The following is a 26,539-nucleotide window of genomic DNA, read 5'->3' on the forward strand; positions in this document are numbered from 1 at the left end:
TTTTCTTGAAATCCGGCTTCTTTTGTGACGTGAGGATTTTTACTGGACCAATAATGACGATTTTTTCTTTTGAAAATCCCTTCTCTCGATAATTTCGATTCATCAGTCCAAATAATTTTATTTAAAAAAAGTGGATCTTCTTGAATGCGTGTCAACAACATTTCACAAAATTCAACTCTCTGTTGAGGATCTTGAGGCTTCATTGCTTGAATTTTGGTGAATTTATAATCATGCATTTTATGTCTTCGCAAGATTCTTTGAACCGATGAATATTTTATACCCAAATCTTCTTCAGCACTTCTTATCGATGACTCGGGAAATGCGTGAAAATATGCTAAGACATTAATCTGGTTGTCTTCGAAAGTTACGGGTCGAGGCAAGTTTCTTGGTGCTTTTAAAGTTGATCCGAATGCATTGAAATTGTTCTGAATTCGTATAAATTTCTTGAGGTTCATTGGCGGTAGATTCGGATACATTTCATTGAACTTTCTACATGTTCTGCTGATAATTTTGTCACACTGTCGAAAAATAATAAACAAATTCATAAGAACTTCGTTTGAATAGTTTTGTTCCATCGTTTTGAAGGTATTTGCAACTTCTGAAGTGACGAAAATGTCGATATTATTAGGAGAATGTCACAACGCTACTGTCAAATAGTAATCATGGCCTGCTTACCAAATACCGAATGGAAATACCATTCTGAAGGGACATTTTCACAAATAAATGGTCATAAGTCCGAAACTTGACTAGTTAGGTATAGGTATGATATACATAGAAAGAAAGCAAATTTCAGCAGCTTTCCGAATTTTCAATAATATACAGGGTGTTCCATTTAAAATAATCAAATTTCAGCAACTTTTTCAAGCAAACGAAAAAACTGTTTTTTTTACCACCCTGTATTGAAGTAACGGAGATTAGGCTGACGTGTGGGAAGTGTCCAAGTATCACCTAACTCCAAACCAAATTTCGATATCATAGTACTTCTTAACTAAAAGATATCGGCATTTTTAGAAGTCATGATTTTCGAAGAAAAAAATTGAAATTAATTTTTATTTCGAAAACGTTAACAGATAGGTATAGGGAAATATCGAGAAAAGTTGTCGGGCAATTGTTGGAGATTCCAAAAATAATATTATATACAGAGTGTTCTATTTGAAAAATCAAAGTTGCTACTGCTTTCTAATAGAAGCGGCAACACCGCATTGTCGAAAATATTTTAGTTGGCTAGAGAATGTCCGAATATTCCCTCCATTAAATTTTCAAAGTGATCCGTTGTCTGGTTCACCAGAAACGTCTAATGTGCCATCCACCGTGAATCAGCCTGTATAAAGGTGCAAAGCCCTGATAGACGCAATGGAATGCACGATCTCCTGAGCGCAGCCGCTGCGCCGATCCGCTATAAGTCGCTCTAAATGATTGCATACTGGGATTAAATTAATATTTACGAAGCTACTATCCGCATTTAACGATAATTTTTGTCAACTAAAAGCGATAGCGAGCGAGGTTTTTGGTAGTATAATATTAATATAATAAATCTTTTAAATTCATTTTTTTAATAACTAAAAGTTTTTTCTTCTTTTATGCAGAATAATTAAATTTATTATAATTGAATTTCTATTATAATAAGATATATTTTATTGTAAGAATATGGTATTTTATAATAAATAAATATTTTTTTAGGAAAGGTAATGTTCCTCGCGAAAGTACTATGAATACTTTTTGGTACTTTCGCAAGGATCATTACCTTTCCTAAAAAAATTTTATAATAATTGCGAAGGTTCAACTCATCACATATATTGAATAAATATATTATATACAATATTATTCTTATTGTTCATCGCCACTGGCATTTAATTCTTCATTGCCTTCCAAATCGTGATCGCTATCTTCATCGTCATCATCATTCTCATTATTCAACCAATCAAGATTTGAAAATGTCTCTGCGGATTCATCCTTAAGGATTTCTATATATGTTAATAGCAATCAATCATGAAATATTATTATATAATGCTAACAGAAGTACAAATGCTAAATGTATATACTTGAATCTTTATCGTTTTGTTGATTAATCGTCACATCATCGATTGACTGAGGCAATTGGTCGCCACTGAACCAATTAAAGTCATATTTTTCATTCTCATCGACTTTCTAGCCACAGTCCAGAGGGGATAATGTTGAAGGCTCTTTTATGTGAGCATTGCTCCAAATTTTTGTAATATATGCTCTTCGTAATATGTGTTCTCGGAGCTTTCAATTGACGAGGTGGCAATGCAGATGCATAACTCTTCATATTTTGACGAAAGACTTTGTCGTTGATAGTTTTGTAAGCTTTCAAAAACATCGCTGATCGACTTATTTTAACCATAAATTCGGTATACAAATTCTTCCACTGTTTGTTTCGAATACTTCATTAGCACAATCAGGATATTTGCTTAAATTTGTTAATGCATCCACATATTTTTCAGAGCTCCTTAGTAAATTAAACGGACGTTTTTTTCTTCCTAGATCAAAATCACAGCCTGTGATTTGTACAATTCGCCTAAATTAATATTTCTTTATGATTTTCCAACGCCTACTTCCATCAAAACTTCCACTTATTCTCGTACATACTTCATATTACCAAGCATTATTACTAATATGTCAGTATCTGAGCATCTTATCGTAATATTATAGGGCGGCTGCAGCTCCTCGAAGTTACAAACGTGATACATTATTTTGGTATCTGCTTCTTCATGACTCTGAACATGATCATCATTAATTACTTGGCTTTGTAAATATAATTTAATACCGGTATCCAATCATTTAAATTGACTTATAGCGGATCGGCTAGGCGACTGCGCTCGGAAGATTGTGCATTCCATTGCGTCTATCACAGCTCCTCGAAGTTACAAACGTGATACATTATTTTGGTATCTGCTTCTTCATGACTCTGAACATGATCATCATTAATTACTTGGCTTTGTAAATATAATTTAATACCGGTATCCAATCATTTAAATTGACTTATAGCGGATCGGCTAGGCGACTGCGCTCGGAAGATTGTGCATTCCATTGCGTCTATCACGGCTTTGCACCTTTATATAATCGGTAGATTTATTTTCTTAGTTCTCTTATAAACTAAAGTATTTGAGAATAAAAAATTCAGTCTTGTAGTAATAAGTCAAAAAAGTTAATTTCTGAACACCTTGCGTGGGTGGTAGACCAATGATAGCCTCCCCTCCGACGCGGTAGACTATCATTATACTGCATTTTCATGTATCATTGAGCACTCTATAAAGTTTCATACTTGTAGAAATAAGGCATTTACATATTTATTTATACGTTTGAAAAATTATTATTAATATTTGCCCCAATATTGGCCTGGTAGACTGCCTTTCCGTTTACTTGTCATATGAAAACTATAAAATAAGATGAAATCAACTTTATAGGAATTGGTGCAAAATTTCTGTCGCTGCCTCCCGGACTATAAAGAATATTACTAATCATACTTACAAAGCTATCCTTATTCATACCATACAGGTATATAGGTATACCATACATAGATACCGGTATCTACCCAAATCAACCTATTAGTGTGACACCTATTGGTGTCACACCAATAGGTGGTTCCACTTATGTTTCGCTTGCGTTTACGCAGCTATTTTTATCAAGTACTTTCTTGGTTTTTTCTCATTTTGTCTTCAATCGAGGACCGCCTGCCCGGTACTGACGATGCCCAATAGGCTGAAACAGCTGTTTACCGTTGGCTCATAAATTGAAATCAATATGGGAATGATCAAAAAGTACTTATCTATTTATTTTTTGATTTTCATGGAATTATTTTCCAGCAGCTTGACTACATTAACCTTTCTAGATTTCATATCATTTCTAGAAACATGTGGATTCGTTTTCCGATGGCATTTCAGGTTAGCTTCCCAAATTTCTGCTACCACAGTTGTCGATTGATTGGTCAAACCAGCAACACTGACATAAAAACTTGGCAAGTTGACTTGGGTGTCACACCAATAGGTGGTTCCACTTATGTTTCGCTTGCGTTTACACAGCTATTTTTATCAAGTACTTTCTTGGTTTTTTCCCATTTTGTCTGCAATCGAGGACCGCCTGCCCGGTACTGACGATGCTTAATAGGCTGAAACAGCTGTCTACCGGTGGTAGACAGCTGTTTCAGCTATCTGAAACTTTTTGCTAGTTCGTCAAGCTTTCGGAAATGTTTATTTCCTTCTTCAGGACAAGTGAAATGATAATTGTAAAAATATATGTATAAAACATCTTGTTGCAAGACATACCGTCTTACCAGATACCGTTAACAATATCAATCTCGCCTAAGTTTTTCACCACACATTTTTTTTTGTTTTTATACATTGAGGCTTATACTATAAAATCATAGTAAATAAAATGTTGATTAGATATTAATATATCTGGTCAAAAATTATTGGTGAAATCTAATTACTTTTTTCAAATTGTAAAATTTGGATTAAATCATTAAATAAAAAACAATGACAAACGGAAAAATAAAGTATTAATTTTCATGAAGGTTGGTTAACAAATAGTTACAATATATTTTGAACATACCGATGATCATTTCGATGGATTCCTAATTTCGAAATAATATTTTAACATCCTCAGCGGACATCTTTTGAATTTGGTTCACCTTGTATTTTCGGCTAAATCATCGAACAGGCACTGAAATTGCGAAAAACATTCTTTGTCGGGACCAGAGTTATTGAGATGAGAGCAGATGCGATTGAGGTCGTTTTCTTTTATAATTACAACTGCTTGTTTACCTTCAGCTTATTTCACAACATAAAACACTTCAGGATTTGTGAGACGAACTAGTTGCAATTCAGCGGCAGTATCTCACCAACAAATGATTCTGGAGAAAATATGTCATCATGAACAATTTGAGATCTCATTTTCCACTGTTTTACTGAAAAAAATATTGAAATCGAAACTTGAGACAACAGAAAACCTTGATTTGATTATAGTAGGCTTGATATCGGATGAGTATTACAGGTAATATACTACTCCCACTTTCTCTCATATATTGATCTTAAACTGTCTACGAAAACCAAAAACCAATTTTCCAAAACTGTCTATAGAAAACAAAAACGAGGCATTACCATTCTTTTTCACCTATCATACGGAAAACCACTGACGTTGCACTTAAATGATGTGTGACGGAATGACGACAACGATAACGTATTCAAGAAATATGTTGGTCAAAACAAACGGACTATATTAGCTCGCTACAAGAAACATGTTTCGCATTCGGTTTCATAGGCCGAAGAAAACTAGTGTCGCTCAACATTCCCTAAAGAACGACCACAGGATATGTGAGAAATGTTTCAAATTGTTAAGACCGGTACATGATAATAGGTGTCTGGATGCCTTTGAAAGCTTGTAAAATCGAAAGGAGTGGAATGAGTTCTATAAATAGCGATAATAATCTATTTCGCACTGCCCTTTGTTTGGTCTGATACCTGATGATTCTAAATAGAAAACAGATGAATATTAAAGAAAAAATGTAGGGAATAGTCACTAACATAGAGGAAATACATAACATACTAAAGGTATTAAAAAACAGATAGTTTAGCATAGGAACAATAACGGGTAGTAGTTAGGCCGCTAGCATTTAAAAACAGTACCATAGTAGTGAAATTTAGTCATAATGATGCAGTGAGGACGCACCCATTTGTTTTATATGGATGATCTTAAACTATATGTCTCTGGAGAGAAGGATCTCCATCAGTCCTTGAGGGTGGTGGAAGAGTACACGCATGCTATCGGTATGAAATTCGGGATAGACAAATATGCAATGGCCCATCTCAAAAGAGGACGATGCGGGGACTACGGAGAGGATGTGCAACTCGTAGATGGAAGCATCCCACACCATCTGGATGCCGGAGAGACGTACACTTACCTCTGGGTGGAACAACGCCACTCACAAGAGGTAACAGCAGTGGAAAACTCTCTCCGCGGTAAGTATCAGCACAAACTTCGACATATCTGGTCTTCAGAACTGTCGGGGAAGAACAAAGTTGCTGCAACAAATATATTTGCCGTTCCAATCTTAGTCTACTCGTTTGGAGTAGTGAAGTGGACTCGGGAGGAGCTGTATCAACTCGACGTAAAGACCTGAAAAATGATGCATCTCTATAGGAGTTTGCATCCCAAATCGTCCGTCCCACGGTTGTACTTCCCCGATAACAGGGACTTTTGAATTTGGAGTGTCTACATGACATAATGGTACTGGATATAGCCTGTAAAATCGTCAGGAGTTCGGATCCCCTTCTCTGCATGGTCCGTGACCATGAGAGAGCAGGAACTGGAGCATTTCTCTTCAGGGCAGCTGCCCGAGCAGCTGATGAACTCGGTTTAGTTTTCGACACTGAACGAAGTGACTACAGCTCTGTCAGAGCCGCAGAGATCACCTCACTTCTGCAGAAACACAAGGATAAGCCAATGCATGGTGTCTCCTTCAATAACATTGAAGACCTTAGCTTATCAAAGCGCCTGACTTTCGCTTTCCTCAGGTCGAGTGGGCTGAAGTCGGAAACTGAGGGGTTCATCATGGCTTGCCAGGATGGTGTCTTCAACACCTTAGTCTACCGCAGTCGCGTGATGGGTATAGAGGTTCCTGACACAACGCGGCCGCGACATAACGCGGCCCTTAGAGTGCTATATTACCATCTACGGCACTCTTACGGTATTGACGAGACACAAGTGTTGCCCTACGCTCCAGGGGATATTGAATCCGTTTTGGGGAACGAGAAGTGCCGAATTTATTGGAACTATTCGTTCCCCACCCTCAGGCTCATACAAGCTGATAAGCCTGATGTAGTCCTTCTCGACCACTAGAGCAAGACGATATTTGTCATGGAGTTTCAGCTCCTGGCGAAACGAATATCGTCCGAAAAGATGAGGAAAAACGGATAAAATATCGAAATTTTCTCCTCGAACCCCGCAGACTCTATCCAGACCACTCTGTCAAGATGGTTGTTCTGATTATTGGAGTTCTTAGCGGAATGATGTCCTCTCTACTCTCGAATTTTAAAATCATTCCGGCTTGCCGCACTAAGGCAGAAATCTTAGCCACACAGATGCAGAAGGCTGTCATTCTTGGCTGACTGCACTTGCTCAGGGCACATGATTCTCGGACCCAATGAACACTTACCCCACAGTGTGGGGTGTGGTCATTGGTTGATAATGCTGGAGCGCACTCCCGAATGTATCGGGGCTTCGGGGAATAGGGCCTGACCAGCGCACACAACGGTGAAAAAAAAATTTTTTTACTATAACATAAAATATTCTTCAGATCACATAACGAGGTGAATTATGCTAGGTCTTAAAACCAATTCTTCCACATAAACCACAATGAAAATAAATAAACATTCTAGCTATAGTTACACCAGGATATAAATTGAACTCAAATATAATTAAGGAAATATTCTAAAAAAAAATTTTTTTTCATTGTTTCTCAAACAAATGTTTTTTGGATTTTTTTTTAAGTGTGGATTGATGTAGAGAAATCGGGAAGAAATCTGGTAGGTAAATGATCTTTTATAAATTTCTTTATTGTGTGCAGGAAAATGGATCATATTTATTTTTTCTCCGAAGATTGACGTTATGCACATCTGTCCTATAAATAATTTTTCTATATAAATACTCAGGATTTTTTAATTTCAGTATTTTATAGTAAAAAGTGAGATCGTGTAACTTGGCACTGTTATACTGTGCCATAGTTTTTGTATATCAAGCGCCCGTCGCTTTTTTCACAATAATACTATTATTTTAACTTTGTTCGGTGTTCTTCAAAAGCGTGTTTTTTAGTTTTTCAAACTATATTTATTTTGAACAAACCTCTTATAGTGAAACACGTGTTGGGGTTTTGTCAACTATTCAGGGACGATATCGCAATTAAGTGTTACTTGAATACTTAAAATGTTGACCTTTAGGATATAATACAAAGTTTTGGATTAATTATATCGTCACACAAATTATGAACCCCACACAAACATTTTTATAAAGCAGTGCAAGGTCCCAAATTCAATTATTCAGCCAAAAAAATAATATTAGTTCAGGTGGTAGGTTAATGATTTCAAATAGTTGTCAACATTTATATCGAAAGTTTAATTACTCTTATGAAACCAAAATTAAAAATATGATAATTATTAATGAAATTTAACTACCATGAGTATTTTATACGATTATGAAATACATCATTACACATTTTGCATTTGAAGAAATTGCGTCATGTTGATTCAGGTGTGTCTGTCTCACAAATTGGTGTCACAAAATATTTACCTACTCCTCAATTTTTTGTTTAATTCATTCTATATTCTCCATCATTTGAAATACAGTCAAACTGTTGGAAAAAATGTTGAAACTGAAATGAATATAGAGGTCGATAGAAATATTTCTTTCCAAAATATTTTACATGAAAAAATACTTGAAAAAGTGATGTGAAGGTAAATGCTTCCAGTAAAGTTATAACTAATTGTCTGAATTATTAAAGACATTGGAGAATGATAAAAAACCATCATATTTCATTTATTTCAATCTCAAACTAGCATTGAAACGATATGTTCATTTGAATTTTCCTTCTTGACAAAAACTGACGGACTGTTCCAATTTAAAAACTTCACATTTCCAAGGTATTCCTTCCAGGTAATAATATAAAAAATCGAAAGACGGGTCAATTAATTATTCAAATGAGAATGTTTTAACGGATGAATTTCTGCGAGGGAAAGATGTTACCTTTAGAATTTTAAATGGAAGAGGGGATATCTAAGTATACATTATTTCAAATAACTATTATTAGGTTGATTCAAAAGTTTTGTACGTTTTATGAGTCTACTTGAGACTGTAACAGACTACTAATTCCGTCAGCATAAAAATTGAGTTCTCGGTATTCGAAGAAGGCCGTTTTTGCTTGGTCCTGATTGGCGGAGGTTCTACCGATGAGATAGTTATCGAACTGCTTCAAAAGAGCGTAGTCGGTTGGTGAGAGGTCTGGGGAGTATGGTGAGAGAAGCAGAATTTTGACGTTTAGTTTTCGGACGGTGATTTGTAAAAAGTGCGGCGCTGCCGACACAATTTTCAGTACATTCCGTCAATTCCCTCACAAAAGGACTCTGCATTGATAATTTAGCCTGGTTGCAGAAATTTATACTGAATCATATCAGACATTGACCACCGTAAAGTAACCATTTTTGGTGGATTTTTGCCTTTGAGAAGTGTCTGGGAGGCTCATCGGTGTCCAACCACTGTCCTGTTGTCGTGAAAGATCCACTCTTCATCATACATGCATCCGATCCAAAAAGGATCGTTTTGGTTGCGAAATGCAAAATGCAAGGAAGAATAGACTTCGAAATTTTGGGGCACCTACTTTTCGAGTTTTTTGACCTTTCCAATACGTTTTAAACCATCAAAACCGCATGGAAACTAACGCCCAGTTCGTTCAACATCCTACACATCATTTATGATGGGTCGGTCTCCATCGGGGTCCTCAAATCCTCGTCCTGGATTATTGTAGGTCGATTACTTCGGAGCTCATTTTCGAGGCTAAAATCTTGGCAACGAAATTTTGCAATCCAACGTCGAACAGTGCGTTCATTAACACTATTACCATTACCAAATTAAAAGACCTCAGCTCGCACAAGTTTCAACTTCTGAGAGTTGTCCTCAACTAGCAATTTTATTTTTTATAATAGTTGCGAAAACGTTTCGAAGAAACAAATTATAAAACTGTATTTCTCCCAGAAATGTTTTCAATGTGTATATGAAACATCTATAAGTAGGAAATATACGTTGGTTATGGATTTTCATCAAGTGATCGGCCAATTCCATCATTTTTCTTTGTCAGTAAATTCAGTATCCCCTTCCCTTCCATTTGATCTGCACTTCACGATCCATGTAAAGGTAACGAAGAAACGCCTTAGTGCCTTTTGGCATGCTGCAATATTTGCTTTTTGTCTTCGCGAATAAATTCAGTATTCCCTTCCCATTCTCATTCACATACACAGCCATTACCGTTCGTCCCACTCTTACACAAGTCAATATTGCTTTTCGACATACTGCCATATTTGTTTTTTCCTTGTCAATTTATTCAATATCCCCGCCTCTTTCATTTGATGTGCTGCTCGTCACAATCCAACCAGCATTGAAGAAAATATGACTTAATGCCTTTTTGGCATGTCATCATCTGCGATTTTTTTGTCGAAGAATTCATCATCCCTTTCCGTTTCTTTCGATGTGCTGCACGCGAAGATGTGACTATTGTTAGCCAAGAAGCGGCTTAGTGCCCTTTTGTCGCCATTTTTGTTTTTCTCTTTCATAGACACACGAATTGCAGTTCGCCTCACTCTTACACAAGTTACACCTACCTTGAGGTCAGAGGTCAGAAAATGACCAGAACAGCGGCGGCTCGTCAGAGGAGGCAAGGGAGGCTTAGCCTCCCCATAAAATTTGAGGCTATTCATCGCAATAAATTAAAAGATATTGACAAATAATTATGATTATTTTTTTCTAAAAATGCTTGGTTATCATTACTTTACCATTAATTTTTAATACAAATACATAATATACCCGAAAAAACACTATCACTCATTACGTAGTACGTACCACACTGTATCCTGCATCAACAAAACTCAAACGCACCGCCCATGAACGAATAACGAATAAACCATCAACCCGAAATAATAAATGCCATACGTTGCAAGGGAGCCAAGCCTCCGACCGCTTTAAAAAACACATACTCCACGAGACCGATCCAACCAGCGACATACGTCCCGATTTGTAATTTCAGTTGCAGAAATTATAGCGTTAGAGGAGGCTAGCCTCCAGTTGGTCTTCGTTAGTGGATGACTGCGTTTGTTTTTTATTTAATTATTCGGACGTGATGCCGTGACGGACCGAGACTGAAAAATATTTCGGTAAATCGTTTTAGTGTTTCTTGATAATATTTGTTATTTTTGTATAAAACAGGCAGTATTGTATTATAGCAGTGCTTGTTTATAATATTTTTAAAGCGTTTTCTTTCAATTTCAAGGTGTTTTCAGGTTTTCACTTTTCGGTAAGTTTTTTTTTTCATTTATTATGATATGTTGGACTAAATTAAAATATCTGACGATATAGTCGATTGGTTGCTGACAAATAATTTCAAGTCTTTATCTTATGATGATAAATTTTACATTATTAAACTCTGGGAAGGCCTCAACCAAATTTGATTTCAATTAAAACGTCAGATAATCGACAAAACCGAGGATTTAATATTAGTTGGTACGTTTTTAGATATGTCAAGGATGGTAATGTGGTAGAACGTTTTATGGGTTTTCATGATGTTTCATCTGGGCGCACAGCTGACGGTTTGTTTAGTTTTTCAATGCATAAGTGTGACACCTAAAATTTTAGGCAAAAGTAGATTGCGCAAACCTATGATAGGGCTGCGGTCATGGCCGACTATTCAAATGGTTTACAAACTAAAATAAAGTCCATAGCTCCTTATGCACTTTTTACGCATTGTCATGCCCTAACTTTAGTATTAAGCAAAGCATGCAACAACATAAAAATTTACGCGCCTCCGGCGGGCTTTTCTGTGTGTAGGTATATAGTCTTTATGACTTTAGCCTCCCCTGTTCTCCAATGCACAAGCCGTCACTGGACCAGAACGAACCCCCATGAGAAAAACCATGAGACTTTAAGGCAAAAGCGGTATAGGTCTTTTACTTATGTTGGTATGGTGGATGAAACTTGGGTACATGTTTACAACTCAGAAACAAAACAGCAATCAACGTAAAAAATGTCGGCTAATTGTTATGTTAATTTGTTCACTTGATTTAATATTCAACTCCCGACCCCCTGCTGCTAAACGATAATAACATTTTTCCGCACATCACGAAGTATTCCCGGACTGATTCATCGGCACTCTCCGACAAATCTGGTGCCTATGAAGGACCTTTTACGATGGCCCTTCTCCCATTTTGATGCCCGTGGTAAATGTTGAACTAGAAACTAGATCATCAGTGTGATGGAGGTCATTTGATATTTCGATAGACGGTGTTCCTATACATTCGGTGGACCTTGACTGGTATTAATTGGTCTAACATTTTTCACATCACTAAATTGGAGAAGAGAAAAGAAATTCTTTGTTTTTCCAGATGAATAATTCAGAAGATAAACCTCAGCTAAACTCTGACTTTTCTTTTCTTTATTTGTGTTTTTAACAATTTAGATCAGAAAATCAGTTTTAGTGGCAACAAAAACTTTATTAATGTAAGGAAGCAGGAGGATACCATTCTGTAAGGATACTATTCTGTAAGGATACAAGAAGGATACTATTCAGAACACTTGTTGACATAAAAAGTGAGTGAACTTATATATATATATTATACATTTACAAACCCACCTTCGTGTATGCTAAGAAAAATTGTACCCTTTTTTCACAAAAATTGCATTACAAGAATTTTGATTACAAGCTGTTTGAAACTTTTTACATTTCGACTTGTCATTAACTCATAATTTCTCTTCATGATATCCACTGCATCATAACATCCAATTTAAAAAAATCAAGGGATCATTGAAAAGAGAAATCGACGACAGTTACGTCTGTCGTTATTTTTTTATCTGTTCTTTTTATCTGCAGTACCAGAAGGACCAGACAAATATGAATGAATAGATATTGCTTTTAAAATATATGCATTTCCTTCTCCAAAGCAGAAACCTTGTTTAAATTGAAAGAGGTATATTTTTAGACATTATGTCGTTTTTAAGTGAAAGTACTTTTTTTATGTGTATACCGGGACTGATGAACTGATAATAGTTTAAAAGCTGCTTCTGAAAGGTTTTTAGTATTTTATGACAGTGCTTAAAAAACAAACCTTCATTTTCTTTTTTCAACTCAATTTGAAACCTCACGAACAATTGAAAATGGTAGTTACGTAGTTACTTCGTCGTTCACACACAGTCGATATCTACACAAACCACAAACATCACTGATTGAAACATCCTATGAAATATATTTCATCTACGGTTTGGAAATGATAATTGTAGTTTTTACACTTCTTGGTGTAAATTCCTAGCGGGAATGAAATGGAATCTACGTATCTTTGAAATTTTTGTATATGGCAAATACCCACTGATTCATTCAACGCTGTTATTTTTATGATACATTGATTGATGATAAAATCTGCTGGAACACCGTTTGAAGTTTTCAGTATATAATCTATAATTTTCCGGCTTATGACTGAATTGAAGCCGAAGATTCATAAGTTGATTAAAAAAGTGAATTAAAGAGTATTCATACTCATTTTGAAAAGACGATAAATATAATTTCATTACTGAAATACGTCTAAACGATGTTATTTGAAATTGTTCTAACGGTAAGGCTCGTTTTCAACTCAAATAATTGCTAGCTTCCAAACTATGAGATTCAGACCATAATGTATTCTACTTTGTTGAAATCTGTACATCGTGCATAGACCATCTGCAAAACAATTGATCCATTAAAAAAAATGGTGACGTACTCTGGGGGTGCGATAGGGAAAGTTAGATCAAAATCTGACCCCCTGCAAACTATTGTTAAACTGTTTTTTTATTTTTCCTGAAAGTCATTGTTCTAAAAGTTATTCAGGGTGGCTCAAATAATTTGTAGCTCCCGAACCATAAGCTTCAGACCATATGTTTTATACTTTGTTGAAATCGGCTCATCACGGAGCATTTGATAATGCGAAACAATATTGGGTGATCCATTTGAAAAAAAAATTGTGACATGCTCTGGGGGTGCGATAGGGGAAGTAACATCAAATGTGAATATGTCAAAATGTGCCCCCTGTATACTATGGTTGACGTGTTTTTTTTATTTTCCTGCAAATTATTGTACCAAAATTTATTTAGGGTGGCTCGTTTGAAATGGAATGCACTGTATATTCACCACTGATAGACTTTTTCACATACTTCGTTTAGTATTAGTCATTACCTGGGAAATTGTTTACAGGTCCTGATGGAATTCCGCTATTCCTAATCAAAAAATGTATTTTTACCCTGGTCAAACCAATTCACATGATTTTCAATATTTCCTTGAAATTGTCGATCTTTCCAGATTATTGGAAAAACAGTTTTTTGAAACCTATTTATAAAAGTGGATACATAATGATATGAAAAATTATCGAGCAGTCTGTAATCAATCAGAATTACCCAAATTGTTAGACAGCCTAATTACAAAAAAACTAACATGGGATTGTAGACATATAATCATTAATCAACAACATGGATCCAGTAGTGGTAGATCTACCAGCACAAATCTGCTAACTTATCAACACTGTATAATAAACGTCTTCGAAAATAGACACCGGGTGGATTCTATTCACACAGATTTTTCAAAGGCATTTGACAGAGTAAACCACAATTTTTTGTTGCATAAACTAAACGCTTTGGGTATTCAAGAAAACATTCTGAAATGGATTGAAAATTATCTAGCCTGCAAAGTACAATTTGTAAAATATGGTAGCTCAGTATCTTCCTCAATCACAGTTTCATCGGGTGTACCACAGGGTTCTCATTTAGGGCCATTGCTTTTTAACTTATTTGTCAATGACTTGAAAGATGTTATTCTTTATAGTGAATTTCTTTTGTTTGCTGATGACTTGAAGATGTTTAAAGTTATTCATGACTCAACTGATACAAAATTATTACAGTACGATTTATCTAACTTTGTTCGTTGGTGTGATATAAATCTACTGCAATTAAATATAGACAAATGTCAAAAATTTACCGGAACAAAAATCCCATTAACTGGCCATATAAAATCAATCAATCAGATCTGAAAACAACAAACACAATCAGAGATTTAGGAATCACTCTAGACCCAAAAATGTTATTTAAACCCCATATTGCAAGCGTTAAAAATGTTAGATCTGCGAATGAATTATCTCTCACTTCAATAAAAATCATATATTATTCAATTGTTACATTAATAATCGAATACAATTCCACAATTTGGTGCCCTTCATATCATGTGGATATTGATATGCTTGAAAGTGTTCAAAATAAGTTTTTAAGGTACTCTGCATATAAACTGGGATATCATATTGGATAATAATACTATAAAATTATATTGGACATTCTTACCTTGAATACTCTGGCTCATAGGAGATTAGAAGCAGACCTTATACTAATTCATAAAATAATCAATGGTAGCATCAATTCCACGGAACTTGTTGAACTTTTAACTTTAAATATGAATCCAAGGAGAACAAGAAATTCGAATATCTTCAAAGTACCCTTTTATCGCACCAACTATGGCCGGAATGAATCTGTAGGTAGAATTTTGAGACTTGCAAATACATACAATGTAGATTTAGAATGTTTTAATTCTTCTTTGGAAACATTTACAAAGACTATGAAAAGATTGTAATTCATTATTTTTACGATTTTTTTATTTTAAATATTTTTCCTTAAATCTAGGCATCGCCGTAAATGAATAAATAAATAAATATAAGTATTATAGACCAAGCAACAAAGGTTTTCTAGGCCGATTAGTTTCTGAAAATCTAGAAACGTATAAAATGTGTTCTTTGTGTATCCAAAAAGTGTATTGAAGTTTGGCAGCAATGTTCTGCTTGTGACCAACTCTTTATTTTTTTGGGAGTGTCATACGTGTGCCTATAGTTATAATGTCAATGCTTCACCGAAGCGCCAAATGTTTATGAAATGAAATTAATAAATTTTGAATAAGAATTCGCATTTATAGGAGACGTGTAAGGAAAGTAAAGTAATGATTAACATATCGGGGAACGTCCATAATGAATACTTTCAGTTGCCTAAATTAGAAATGGCACCAGCTCATTCTCACAATCAGTGCATGATAATTTATATGAATATATTTTTTTAGAATTCGATGTTTTAGTACCATTTCAGTTAGCGTTCGCAAAATGGTTTTGTGAATGGTAGAAGGAAGAACATGTCGGCTGAGATAATGGCGAAACCAAGTTTCAGAAATACCGATAAAATAAAAAAAAATTAATGTTTTATATTCTACCGCCCGTTAAATTATTAGGTGGGCTGGAAATTCCGTAGGCTAACACATAGATAGCGCTACTAGTATTAAACCCATATGTGAATCATCTTTTGTTAATTTGAAAATGGATAAAAAGGAATTTCGTGTGTTGATGATAATTAGCATTCGGACTTTGCACCAACAAAATCAATCGTTGAGAAGTGTTTTGCTAAGTTTGAACGAGATGAAATGACCACCGAGGATGATGCACGCAGTGGACACCCAAACGAGGCTGTTACCGACAAAAAAATCAAAAAGAAACTTAGATGGCGGCAAAGTGAAGTTGCTAGAGATAGAGTCTATCCATTCCCAATTGGAACGGCAATAAAAATAAGAGTACAGTCATAAACATGTCTTGCCTGTGGCCCCTAGTCGCCCAGATAGTTAGTAAACCTGCTATCCAATGTAGTTGAGGAATAAAGGCTCGGCTAGCTGGACTGGCTGAATACTAATTTTTTGTCCGTTTCACAATATTTCTTTATCAGTGCCGTTTGTTCGTGGGGTTAGGTGAGGTAGTGAGTGATTTTGCGAACCGATTTTTGAAAACTTTTTCTAGAGATCAATTACCCTAACACCAAACTGATATTTTTGCACTCGACGCACGTTTCGCTAACAAGGTGAGCATCTTCAGGAAACGCAAATTGATACTGAACCTAAAGACAAGGGTTAGCTGTTTATATACCTAAAGTTTTTTGGTCCAATGTAGACTTTGTTTGTTAAATGATGATTATCCTAATTGATTTTTCGGTAATTAACTAGTAGAACCACTACCTGCAAATTAATTTGTCAACAATATATTAAAAAGCGGACAAATTAATTTGCATTTAGAGTTTTCGACTCGGAAATCAACTAACTTAAATTTCGAAGTTTTTCATAATTATCCGTGGTGGAAAAATTTAGTTGAGATAACTTTTTCATGGGGTGATCAATTGCTATGATTGTAAGAATAAGTAACTGAAAAACTTCCACTGAAAAATAATATGCCGACGCCTATGTCGAGGCGGGAATTCCTTCTCTGTGCTGTTCCAATAGGTATTGGAAATACTATAGCTGTGGCTCTCAAAATATCAAAGGAACGTGTTGGACATGTGGTGCATGAATATTTGAGTATGCGAAAGCTTTATTCAAAGTGGGTGCCGCGCGACCCTACAACTGATAAAAAATAACAATCAATTGATGATTCTGAGATGTGTTTGTTCCACCATGAAAAACCCGAAGTTATGCGTCGATATATGGCAATGGATAATACATGATTCCATCATTTCACACCAGTATCAAAACGATCGTCATCTGAGTGGACTGCACGTGGTGAACCGACTCCAAAGCGTACAATGACGCAAAAGTCGGATGGTAAGGTTATGGTATCATTATTTTGCGATGCACATGGTATAATATTCATCGACTATCTTGAAAAGGGAAAACTCATCAGCAGCGACTATTACACAACGTTATTGGATCATTTGAAGGGCGAAATCGCGAAAAAGGGGCCCATTCGAAGGTGAAGAAAGTGCTATTTCATCAAGACAATGGACCGCGTCACGTATCGATGAAAATGATGGCAAAATTGCATCAATTGAGCTTCGAATTGCTTTCGCATCCACCGTATGCTCCAGATGTGACCCCCAGCGACTATTTCCTACTTTGAGAGAATGTTCGCTGGAAAGAAATTTGTCGCTGATGAAGAAGTAATTATCGCAACTGATACCTATTTTGTGATTAAAAACAAATCGTACTATAAAAGTGGTATCGGAAAATTGTTTGACCACTATAATTGTTGTGTCGCCCTCGAAGGCATCTTTAGTAAATAATAATATCAAATTTTATTTACAGTGACTCCATTGAAGAAGGTATATTAGATTTTTGTATTACCAGACTTACCTATATTAAGTTATAATTGGTTTTCGCTTTGAATTGGAACAATGATAGGTATATGAATACCAACTCATCACTCACTGTCATTCATTAATCTATCAAAATTGTCATTTGGAAAGATTGTTTCTATGGCAATTTCATGACCACCTAGCAAATTTTGTCGAACTAGAAATTATTTCTTTGAAATTGCTATTTATGATAAAAGTGTTAAAAGTAATGTTCCATTTTGTGAGTGAAAAAGTTTGTAAAACGAGCGTAGTGAGCTCAGCAATTTCACGAACAAAATAAAACTTACTATTAACACAAATATCGTACAAAGTTTTTGTACAACTGTCCTTATTTCATAATAACTTGTCAGTTAACTATTTTCATGTTATCGCATTTGCTGTGAAATGGCCGTGTCAGGTGACGCCGAATCACCTGGTTACCAACAAACAGTATTGTTTACAGCTCACGCGTTTTATTTAAAGTCACATTTAAAGTTCTTGCTGGTGTTTTATGTCTTACATCCATGGGTAGATTACTATCTTCTCACCATCTATAACACGATGTTCGAGCCTGTCATCATGTATGCTTCAGGCGTCTGGGGACAAGCGGCTCCGTCCAACATTTCCATTTTGGAAAGGTTGCAAAATAAGTTAATAAGGATGAGTGTGAATGCTCCTTGGTTCGTGCGGAATGAAGCCATCCGCAGAGATTTGCAGCAGCCTTCCATTCGGCAGTCCATTCAGTCGAGGAATGAGCGAGTTTTCGAAAAAACGGAAACTCATGAAAACCCGTTAGTTAGGGAAGCGACAGATTACGCTGTAGACGACCCCTCCCGATATAGAAGGCCCCGACACTCTGTCGATTGAGGCCCTCATGTCCCCCGTTAACGGATGAACAACTTTTTCATCCATCCCACCCCAGCCAGGTAGAGGTATCCCGTGAAGGGCGGCACTGATGTCTAAGGACTTCATGCCGTCATACCATCAGTCATGAACCCATTGGTCCTTCTTGAGACCAATAATCAGCCGAAAGGGTAGGGGAGCTGGACTCCAAACCTGAACGAAACGAGGATGACCTTCTGAGAATGTCTTACATGATGAAGAACAATAGTGATGAATTGTGTGTTCCTGACGATATTAAGAAGCGGCTTTAAAAAAAATTTCAATTGATTTGTTACCAAAAAAAGTCGGCTCAGCAGTGCCTACGATATCGCATATTCTAATTTTCTTGGTGTAAACGTCGAAGGAAATTTCATCGAAATCGTCTTCTTAGCCTATGTAGAAGAGAAATAAAAAAAATGGAACTCGTCAACTTTGTGGAGCGAGTTTTTAATGATAAAGTCGTGTGGGCTCGTTAAAAATGTTGTCAATACAAGCAAATATTTTAAGGAAATGGCATTCTTAAAGCGGAAAAATATGCCCAAAAATTCAAAAACTCTTACGTTTGAACAAGTCCACAGATTTATAAATGAGGCGCCAGATGAAAAATATTTGATGACAAAAATTGCTACTATTTTCGGAATATATAGAGTCGGTCGGCGCGGCATGAAGAGCTGTGCCATTTATTAATAGAAGACATTAAATTAATGGATAAATCATTGATTGTTCAAATTCCAAATACAAAAACGAAAATAGGTCGTTCTTTTTGCATTGTTGGAAAAATATAAATGCAGTGTCAACCCAGTTCACCAGTTCACCACAGTTTTAACAAACATACTGGTTGCCAACAGTTGAGACTCCAAACAATAATTTAACAAAATCTTCTTGTTTAAGGACTCAAGAATTTCTAGCAGGAATAAAACAAGTTTGAGCTACTTGTCAAGACAGTTTTTCGAGATGCCACATCAATTGCAACGCAGGACTGACTTCTTCTTCAATACAGAAGTAGGTGGATCAATATTGTTCACAAATATATCACAGCCTCAACTTTGCATTCGTTCATGGAGTAAACTCAGCAAGATAGCATCTTGCTGAAGAACCTCGAGAAAATTCTTATATGATGTATAGATTCACCATTTCCTCTGGGGTAAAGAAAATTGTCCCATTGGAAAACTGCAAATAAATGAAAATATATTTTACTTTACAAACCATGCGATATATTGTACTTGGCGACGACCTGAAACTTCATTCATGAAACATTTCGATCTTGAATCATGCAATTTAGGTAGGTCTAAAGTGAAAGGCTATTCGGTACTCCTCTGTTTGGGTAACAAGTGTTAGCCAAATTCCATAAACCGCTCTTTTTCAGAGGCACATCTTAGAGTTTGATAATGAAAAGCATAAAAGTTAGAAGTGTTCGGTGATCAAATTCTACATGAAAAATGGAATCGAGTGCTCAAAACACTTGAAATATTAACAGTGGCATACGGTGATTGTACTTTGAGTCAGAAAAATGTTTACAAGTGGTACAAGCTATTCACAGAAGGTCGAGAAGATGTGAATGCCGACGCTCCCCCTGGATGCCCCAGCACAACAACAACCGATAGAAATGTTGAGAAAGTGAAGAAAATTGTTATGGAGAATCGTCTAATCACTACTAATGAAGTTGCCGAGGATTTCGGCATATCGTTTGGTTCATGCCATACAATTTTTTCAAAAATTTTGATCATGAATCGCGTGGCAGCTGAGTTAAATCCAAAATTGCTGAATTTTGACCAAAAAAACCGACGCAGCGTTATCAGCTGTTTTAGGGATATAAAATGCTGACAATTTTTCTCCAAAGGAATAATCATGCGAGGCATCTTTAAATAATACCGTATTTATGAAATATAAATATCCTTACTCCGATTTGGTTGAAATTTGCTACAGTTATTTGATGTAATAAGGCACTTATTAAGCCCTAACTATGAAATAATTAGGTCCAGTGGAGTCTCAGTGGACACCACAGTCAAGCTAGCGTAGAGATACGCAACATATGGAAACATCTAATCAAACGGAACACGACCAATTCCCGCCAAACAGTCAGCTTCCGCTAAAACCGATGAAGCGGAGAGAGGGAAGAGAGGATAGGTGAAAGCACTCTAATGACCTATAATCTCGGAGGAATACCCGAAGACGATTGTGGATACTAACAATCGAAACGTTGTGAAGTAACTTGGTTTGAAATCTTTTAATTTTTAATTTTCATTTCTTATTAATAATTTTTCAATTTTCATTTCGTGTTAATAGTTCATTTTTTTTATTTTTTGGTTGTCGCTTGTATTTTATTTCATTGTAATTTCAATTGTTTTTCTTTATATAATTTTTATTTTTTAGCTACCTAACCTTTTTAATTTTTTTGCAGATTCATATTAGACAATGGAAGTCCGAACTAATTAAATACGTTATTCAATAATTCATACATTTGAAACGGATTATGATTTCAAAATGAATGGCGAAACAAGGGGATGAAACAAGCTTGCATAGAGGATGGTTGATAGTGTGTTATCCAAAAGCTGTATCTCACCACAGGCTGTCGTAAACCTAGATTTTTCCTCATATAATGCACATAAATCGGGTCTTTGTTTGAAAGTGGTTGACAATGTTTCATGGTGAATTTCATTAGTTCGGATTTCCATTGTCTAATATGATTCCACTATAATTCATGTCTTATTAGGACAAAAATTTGACGTGAATCAATTTGGGGTCAATTTTCTTGGCAACATTATACAAATCCCGCAAAATTTTTTTTTAAAAATTGCAAGATGAAAATGTGTTAAACATTTCAAGGTGGGCGTTTTTATGCATCTCAGTGCATTAGGTACGTTGGCGTTTTGTAGCGTTTCTGTGAATGATATATCTGTTTAAAATCTATAACGAATGTATGGAGTACAAACATAATTACCGTGTGATAAAATGTTCATATGTTTGAAAGTAGGGGTTTGTATCTGAGAGAAACTTCTGTGCATTATCTATACATTTTCATAAGGAGGAGCAAGCCTTGAAATTTTTTCAGAAGGACTTCTCTACAAAAATATTTTCTTTTCAATATAAATAAATTGTTTTTCAATGTTTACAATTTTGATCTCAATAGTTACACTTTATTAACGGAAAAGAGCTAAATCCATCACTACTTGTCATTTTTAAAGGTAGACAGCCGGTAGACAGCTATTTCAGCCTGTTGAACATCATCAGTGCCGGACAGGCGGTCCTTGATTTTATATAAACATATATTTATACATGCAGAATTTCCCACTTCTAATTCGTATTTCAAAGTTTGAAGTTGACACCTTTAAAACAATAATACTTTATAGTATTTGGTTAATACATAACACAAGATTTGTTTTTAGAAGTGGGAATAATCGTCCTCAAAAAGTTGTGATTGTTTGTCGCTTAGTTATGACCTCCCTAATTTTTCACATTTCCAACTTCAAAATTGGTTCCAAGAACAAATTAGCTGGCATATCTTCCCTGGCATATCTTAGCTGGCATATCTTCCCAAAATAAAAAAGTTTTCAAAAATGATTCTGATTTTATATGAAGTACGACGCGCTTATTGCTTTTAAAATTTTACTATTAACTTTGATTTCATTGACAATTTTTCGATGCGCACGGTCTATATTTTTCATTCTTTAGAGCAAATTATTTCACATTTAAATATACTAAAAATTTGACAAAAAATATTCATCTTCACTGCATTTCTACTGGAAATTCTAATTTTCTGTCATTTCCAAAATTTCCACATATCAGTACCTACATATAAACTTACCTTCATATTCATTTCAGCAAAATTTTCAATGAACCTGCTAGTGAATGAACCACCCCACTACTTTGTGAAAAGCACAATGAGCGGCGGTTATCGATTTTGGAAGAACTTGCAAAAAACCTTGATTTTATTAATGATTGGATTATTCTTCATATAAATTTCTTTCATTCTCGATTCATAGGCACACAGCAATACACATATGCATCAAATAAGTTGCCTATTCTCGTATCAATATTCGAGATACAAGTTATTTAAAATAGAGAACTCAAACCCAGGTTTTGTTCTATGCTTCATATGATAAAATAATAGACCATATATTATGTTCAGTGTTACCGTTTTAATACTTCAGTACCAGATTCGGTAAATTTGAAATCATAATTTGAAACTAAGTGCGCCTTCTAGTACTAGTACTAGTGATATACTAATAGTACGCCTTCTAGTACTTCTCCATCAACCTATTTATCGAACCATTCTAAGTGATCATATTAAATTAGTACCGTTTAAAGCTGGATTTCGACAGTTTCGTCATCCAATGGTGGGAAAATCCATTCAAATATTTAAAATTTTTACCGATTACGGAAACAGCTGGTGTTGGTGTTTTCCAATAACGGAAATAGTTGAAATTTGGTTCAACTTCATCCGATCCATTTATCCACAGATCATGAAGATATAGAATATTTTTTGTCAAGAATTCATATATATTCCATACACGCTTCTAAATATTATTTTATATCGTCGAGATATTTACAATTCATCCTGTTGAGTTTTTTATTGTTTATGACGTACGTGACATGGTATTCATGTTCTATATTTTTCTATAGGAACAAAAGAATATAGAGTTTAAAAGTTTTCACTGATATATTGACAGTTGAATTGTGTTAGCAACGTATTAATTCCAACTGAATGATTTCAAAATACTACAATAATTTTCTTCTATCAAAACATACTTATCGTTCTCCATTATCTCAATGTTTGTTCAGCTCAACACTACCTATCCAATTTATTGAATTCATTTTCATAAAAGAGGAAATAAACAACACAACACCAAAGCTAAATTGTTTGTCACTACGTCTATAAGGCTACGAGTTGATAAGTTTTTCCTCATGGTCCTCATAGACCACTTAATATTCTTCTATAAAAAAATCATTTTCAACTGGAACGCCCAATTACCTGTGCTGTCCTGCCTGCCTTTGTCATTATACCTAAATTATCACGTGCTTAGTTTTGCTTTTGCAGTTGTGCGACCTGTTTGATATTTTGTGGAGTGATAATATTATTCTCCACGTTACTGCACGTAATCCCTTTTGTTCATAATACTAGGTCGTTATTCAATTTCAATAGCCTCTCTGTTCTAGAGTAGAAGTTTTCATTGTTCGCTAGAAATTTTGTGTTCTTGAAATTGATGTTATGTTCATTCTTGTGTATGTTGATTCGCCTGTTGATCTGACCGATGTAAGTCTTGTTACAGACTTGAAATGGTACTTCGTAAACTCCTTGAGACTCCAGTGGTATCTGCTCCTTTGGATTAAGGAGAATAAACCCTATTGTAATCCAAATGATCAGATATCACTAGAGTCCCAAGGAGTTTACGAAGTACCATTAGAAGACTGTGACGAGACTAACATGGGCCGGACCAACAGGCGAATCAGCATACGCAAGGATGAGTACAAATTATATTATAATATATACAATCCGTTTTTTTAGCTGATACCACTATTGTTATCTCGGAAACGGTAGGTCCTACAAGGACGGTTAAATAAAACAAAAGTTGCCTTTTTAGAAATGCAACATAATAGTATTCTCAGACCAATCGTTTCTGAGATATTTGCAAAAAACTTTAAATGACAGATTTTATTTTTTTGCTCTGCCGCCTCAATTTTCAAAAATATCAAAAAATGACATAAAACTTTTCATTTCATTTCATGTTTTTCATAATCTGGTTCAACCCATGTTCCAATGCGACGTTTCCTTTATTGAAATCCATCATCAATATATTTTTTTTAAATACGGCTTGTATATTTTTTATACAGTTAGGTAGTCATTGTAATTACAAATGCATTGATTCATCACAACATATGTATTTCTCGACGTTTTTGCCGAAAACACATTATCAATATTCTATCATTTTTTATCGAGAGTTGTCTTGAATACGAAGCCATTCATAGTTTCCAAATGTCTCTTGAAAATTTGTAGCTACACAAATATTTCTGTTCAGAAAATGAGTATATCAACAAGAACTAACCGATAAAAATACTGTATCAAAAAACGCATAGATGATATTCAGGAGAAACATGATAAGCGATATGAATGTTAATGTCAAGTTAATTGTCAAACAAAAAATAAAACAGTTATTCAATTTGGTGTGCGATTTCAAGCAAAAAACATGAATTTTTCCAATGACGAAAAAGTGGATGCTTTTTGTTTATTCGGGATGTTTGAGAAATGCTACCAAATCTCTGACAATGTATCAGGAATTGTATCCTGAACAACGACAACCTAGTGACAGATATTTTCAACGTATCGAAAATAGTTTACGAAATCATAGATCCTTTGAAAAATTTTCCAAAAGAAAATATACGGTTACTGAATGTGGTGGCGATAATTAACTCGGCGTTTTAGGTAATTTCAAAAAAGATTCCTAATAGTGATAAAGTGGCATTCATTTGATTAGGATTTGTGGAAAATGAAAAAATTGAGAACAAGGAAGTATTCCTAATGGAGATGGCTCATAATTCGGCCATAGTCAGGAAAGTCATCATTTGCGTTTGGTTTTTGGTAGATGACTCATTAGAAAATTTCGCCAAAATAATGGAATTTGCAAAAAAAATTGTGGTGTGATGCAAGTAGAGTTACCAATAACGAATAGTTCAACAGGAATATACATTGTCACTGGCGACAATAAAATTAATATTAACATATTTCAAGAGAGATATGGTGTTAACGTATGGCTTCGTGTTCTTGATAATTAAATTGCTGGCCCCCATTATTTTAAACATATCTGACCGAAGAATTATACTTGGATTTCATATCAGACTCTAATTGAGTTTCTAGAAGATTTGCCACCCAGCCTATTGAGAAACAATGAGTATTTCCAATACGACGGAGCTCCACCACATCACAGGAGAATGTGCAGAGATTTCCTCAATACAACAATGCAAGGAAAATGTATAGGAAATAATGGTCCTAGTGAATGGCCACCACGTTTACTGGACCTTCCTCTTCTAGATTTTTTAGTAGGAGGGCTTCATAAAAGATGAAGTATTCAGAACAAATTTTAAAAATATTAGGCTTTTTACTCAGGTATAATTCTATGTTTATTTCTTCATTTTGCAAGTCGGTTTATAGTAGAACCGTGATTACTTCTTTTCCACTGGTGTTGTTTGAGAAAGTATGTTGTTCTTCAATGTTCGATTGTCAACTATATAACGATATAAAGAAAAAGAGTAAGATAGGAAGGAAATCCAAGTAGTTGTCAATCAGTTTTTGCAGGTGACCATGATTAAATATCAGTGTAAATTCAAAAACGAATTGAATTACGCAATAGTTCTTAACTTTTGCAAATACATATAAAGGCTAGTTCATGTTGGAACGAACATCGCATAAAAAGTGCGATTTAAAATGGCGTCGTGTTTATCGTAAAAAAGTTGAAAAAATTGAACTTTTTTGTAATTTCCGCAAAATGTTATACGTCAACATACAAAGTAGTTATATTGCTTTGACTCTCGTTTTTTAAGCCCATACATCGAAATTGAATCCAAAATGGACGAATGTGTCAGGCTGTTCAAATTATATCAACTTACCGTAAAAAGCTTCATTGAGAAAACCGCGTCTTTATAGTGGGAAATATTTTCAAAAATAGAAGAAAATATGGAGAATATCACAATCTTGTGGCTGAAATAAATCAGAATTAGTGATCCAGAGAAATATTTCAGGCTCACTCTC

At 35.1% G+C, this 26,539-nt stretch overlaps 1 protein-coding gene across 5 annotated transcripts in view; it reads right to left on the reverse strand.

Moving 5' to 3' along the window:
* LOC111505208 (phospholipase A2 isozymes PA3A/PA3B/PA5) overlaps window positions 1–23,655 on the reverse strand; it is a 63,661-nt gene extending 40,006 nt beyond the window's left edge. For 2 of the 5 annotated variants that reach the window (XM_074183450.1, XM_074183446.1), the window contains exon 1: window positions 22,601–22,627. In XM_074183450.1, the coding sequence (XP_074039551.1) occupies window positions 22,601–22,612 (12 nt within the window). In that variant the 5' untranslated portion in view covers window positions 22,613–22,627. Of the gene's footprint in view, window positions 1–12,878; window positions 13,020–22,600; window positions 22,740–23,544 lie in introns of those variants that run through there. The other 3 variants (XM_074183451.1, XM_074183448.1, XM_074183449.1) reach the window with 3 other exon arrangements.
* Window positions 23,656–26,539: the final 2,884 nt, after the last annotated feature.

Source organism: Leptinotarsa decemlineata, unplaced genomic scaffold (genome assembly GCF_025532065.1).
Source record: "Leptinotarsa decemlineata unplaced genomic scaffold, Ldec_3_MD MMD2_tig00026340_RagTag_RagTag, whole genome shotgun sequence".
NCBI classification, from domain to species: Eukaryota; Metazoa; Arthropoda; class Insecta; order Coleoptera; family Chrysomelidae; genus Leptinotarsa; species Leptinotarsa decemlineata.